The sequence below is a fragment of the Monoraphidium neglectum genome, assembly GCF_000611645.1.
Source record: "Monoraphidium neglectum strain SAG 48.87 unplaced genomic scaffold scaffold00291, whole genome shotgun sequence".
Taxonomy (NCBI): Eukaryota; Viridiplantae; Chlorophyta; class Chlorophyceae; order Sphaeropleales; family Selenastraceae; genus Monoraphidium; species Monoraphidium neglectum.
Window position 1 is genome coordinate 18,182 of NW_014013337.1, and position 3,397 is coordinate 21,578.

Sequence of the window (3,397 nt, forward strand, 5' to 3'; positions counted from 1 at the left end):
CCGCCACGGGCGCCGGCGCGCCTCTCTGCGCGCGCCGTGTCCGCGCCCTGGCCCCATCCCCCGACTGCCGCCCACCCCCGCCCCGCCGCCACCCCCTGGCGCCCCGGACGCCCTGCCTTTCCACCACCCCCAGCCCCTCCAGCGCTCAACCCCAAATCGCAACCCCTGAACCCTACACCCTGAACCCTAAACCCTAAACCGCAGCTCGCCGGCCACTACCACCCTGGGGGCGCGGCGGAGGTGGGGGGGCTGCACTATGTGACCTGCGAGGGCCTGCTGGAGGCGCCCCCGGGGTCGGACGCGTACGCCTTTGTGGACGTATATCATGACCGCCTCTCCCTCCGCGGCCGCGGCTGCGCGGCGTCGCACGAGCTGCCGCTGCCGCCGCGGCCAGCTGCGGCTGCTGCTGCTGCGGCCGAGGGGAAGGAGCGGCGGGGGTGACCAGGACTGGGGCTGGTGCGCGATCGCGTCTGCCCGCGCGCGTGCGTGGGTGTGTGCTTGCGCGCACTGGGCGTCAGGTGTCCCTGAGGGGTGAGGCTGGGCCCTTCGACGGTCAACAGCGTGAAGACGAGGCGGCACCTTTGCCGCTGGCTTGGGATGGGTGTCGACATGCCCGCACAAGTTTCTGAACAACAGCCAACACTGCCATTGGGTTTTGAGTGTGCCGAACTGCTGAACCGCGCGGCTTGCCACGGGGGTTTCAAACCCCTGCACCAGACGGCGGTTGCCCTCAGCTTGCGACGCAGCCTCTCAAGGCGCCCTGCAGGCGTTGCTGCCCCTCTGCACTGAATCCCCGTGAAGACCCCATCGACTGTGCCAAGCACTTCGTTCCCATCCGGCTGCACGCCCTCCCCGCGCAGCTGACTTGTCGCCTCCAGACCAAGTCGTGAGTTGACGCACAATCCATTGGGCCGGGACGAACAAAAACTGTACGTGTTCACCAGTCAATTCGTTGCTTCCTCGAAGCCAGGCGTTTGACCACCCCCAGCTGCCCAAGCCAGGGTTGCGACTGTAACTTTTTGCTGGCTGACAGGTCGGGTGACTCCCCATGATCAGCGCTGGGGCCTAATACCGCCACGCCGCAAGGGCCAGCTGCGTGATATCACAACATACCGGGCCCAGACCAGTTACTCTCGTGTGACTCTTTCAAAACCGACGCTGCGCACGTCGAGTTGGGAAGGTGCTCAGCACGCGTGTGCCACGAGGTGAGGCACTGATGTGCGCGGCGCACTGCTCGCGCCGCGCGCGGCACGGGCCCCCGCGACCGGCGCCGCGACGCCGGCGTAGCCCCGGCCTCCAAGCGCCTACACGGGCCGGCTTGGGGCGCGCGCGCTCTCCTCCTGCTGCTGCTAGTGGTTGCGGCCCCGCGGCGACCCCCAAGGGGGGTCACCGCAGGGGCCGGGCGCGAGACGTTCAGCCGCGCTTGACGGGGTCGAAGGTGGAGACCGCGGTGATGGCCACGGCGATGCCGCCCAGGACCACGCCGCCCGCGATCAGCGAGTAGAGGAAGTTCCTGGTCAGGTGTGAAAGGGCGGCGGTGTTTGGTGACGATGCATCGATGCATTGCTTTACGTGCGGGTCAAAGAGCCCATGAAACCACGAGGTCTTGCTGCGCTTGCAGCCCTGCTGTCGAAAACAAGTCGTTGACTCCACCCTGCTGCAAAGCCCACTTCGGAGGAATGGAGCGAGGGCTGTCCTTGGCAGGGGCTGTTCACTGCAGCTGGCCGTGCTGCCAGCTCACTTGAGGGAGGGGGTGACGGCCGCCTCGGCCATCAGGGGCGAGGCCATCATGGCACCGACGCCGCTGATCACGCCGGCGGTGACAGCCGCTGCGGCGCGCTCCTGCTTCTGGGCGCTGTGGGGCAAGAATCGAGGGAGCGCAAGCAGGGGTGTGCGTGGGGCGACTGGGTGCTGCAAGTGCTGCAGGACACAGCAGCGTCGCTTGTGACGCACCGGCGGATGTACCCCCTGAGCCTGCGGTCACCGTTCCGCCACTGTATAGTATGGACCCCAAGTCACCAAACCATCTGCTTCGACGGCCAATGGTGGCCCCACTCCGCTGGGATCGCCCGATCTCTAAACCCGAGCGATAATGCCATTGGCGTTGGCACCCGTCCAACCCGATCCAGAACTGTGTCAGCGCACCTAGCGCGCACAGACAGCCTCGGCCGGACCACAGTGCAGCGCACGCCTGGAAAGGGAGAGGCGCGGAAGCGCGTGTGAGCACAGCCCCTTCCACGGATCAGGCGCCCGCGTTCACGCAATATTCACATGTAATCCGCGAAGCTGCAGGAGATCTGAGCGCTCACTCGGGGCGGTGCGGGCGAGGGTCGCCTTCTGCTGCAGCTTGAGGGCCATGGCTGCTGCTGAGTGTGTTTGTGAAAGCGCCGAAGATGCGTAAAAGTTGGAGATCGCTGCGCAGGGTGTGCCTGTGCGGAGTGCAGGGAGCTATCAAGACTTGCCGCTTGAAAGCACTGCCTGTGCGCCTTCCACTGTAGTGTGTGCATGCGTTGGGTTTGGTGTGCACCCGAGAGCCAGGCGTAGACAAACCAGCCACAAGACACCTTGAGCTTGGAGTTTTGCTGCACCTGCTGCAGGTGCCACCCTGGTGGTGCAGTCGTGCAGCTGATGTCACGCACACGCACCACGCGCGCAACCTACGCTTCCCCTTCTGGCCGATCGCGTTCGGCGTCCCTCGCTCGTCCATGCTGCCAGCCTAATGGGCTAGCCCCGCAGGTATTAGGATACAAGCGCAGGCTTGCGCGCCTCGAGTGATTACCCATTCTCGCAGCCAAATCAGTGCCTTGGTGAGATGGCGGCAAAAAGCTGTGTTGTCCAGAAAATTTACACTTGTGTGTTTGCCTTGATGCACTGGCTTCTTCCCGGCTCACAACAGCGCAGACAGTGAATAAGCCATAGATCTGACTACACATCATCTATCAGCTGCCTTGCTGCGAGGTTGTTGCAAGTGGGAAGCCGTGCCGAGGACGGCGCGCCCGACTCCGGCGTGGCAGGCGCCAGCGCCCGCCCTGCACCGCCGCCCACCTGAGTTTGGAACGCTTACCCTGGTTACGCCGTCCAATGGGGACCGTGTGCACCTGCGTGCACAGTCACGAGGCTCTGCATATGCCAACGGGTAGCAATGCAATGCAAACAAGCACACACACCATGCACATACGCACCGCATGGTCCGTCCGTCGATGACACCTGGTGCCGACCCTTGCGCTCACACCCAGTATCACGCTATCGTCCCACCTCTCCGCGTCGCAAGCACAGGCGACCTAGCCCAGCGAAATTGACACCTTTGCAAGTATTCAGCCGCTAAGAGTTGCTGTTCAAGTATTTGGGCTCGCTTGTTGCCTCTGACTGCACGTTTGAGGTGTGCGCGTTTTGGCAA

The 3,397-nt window shown here is 64.4% G+C and overlaps 2 protein-coding genes across 2 annotated transcripts in view; one reads left to right on the forward strand and one right to left on the reverse strand.

Annotated features, from left to right (window-relative positions):
• The window catches only part of MNEG_2546 (hypothetical protein), a gene marked incomplete at both ends in the record, with an annotated part of 2,195 nt that extends 1,754 nt beyond the window's left edge, over positions 1-441 (forward strand). Inside the window, one exon of the mRNA XM_014048976.1 lies at positions 205-441. Within this exon, the coding sequence (XP_013904430.1) occupies positions 205-441 (237 nt within the window). The remainder of the gene's footprint in view (positions 1-204) is intronic.
• Positions 442-1,413: 972 nt separating this feature from the next.
• On the reverse strand, positions 1,414-2,358 carry MNEG_2547 (hypothetical protein; the record flags this gene model as incomplete). Its single annotated transcript, XM_014048977.1, has 4 exons — positions 1,414-1,513; positions 1,742-1,855; positions 2,146-2,191; positions 2,310-2,358. The coding sequence occupies 4 exons, from the start codon at positions 2,356-2,358 to the stop codon at positions 1,414-1,416; spliced, it is 309 nt and encodes a 102-aa protein (XP_013904431.1).
• Between the last annotated feature and the right edge of the window lie 1,039 nt (positions 2,359-3,397).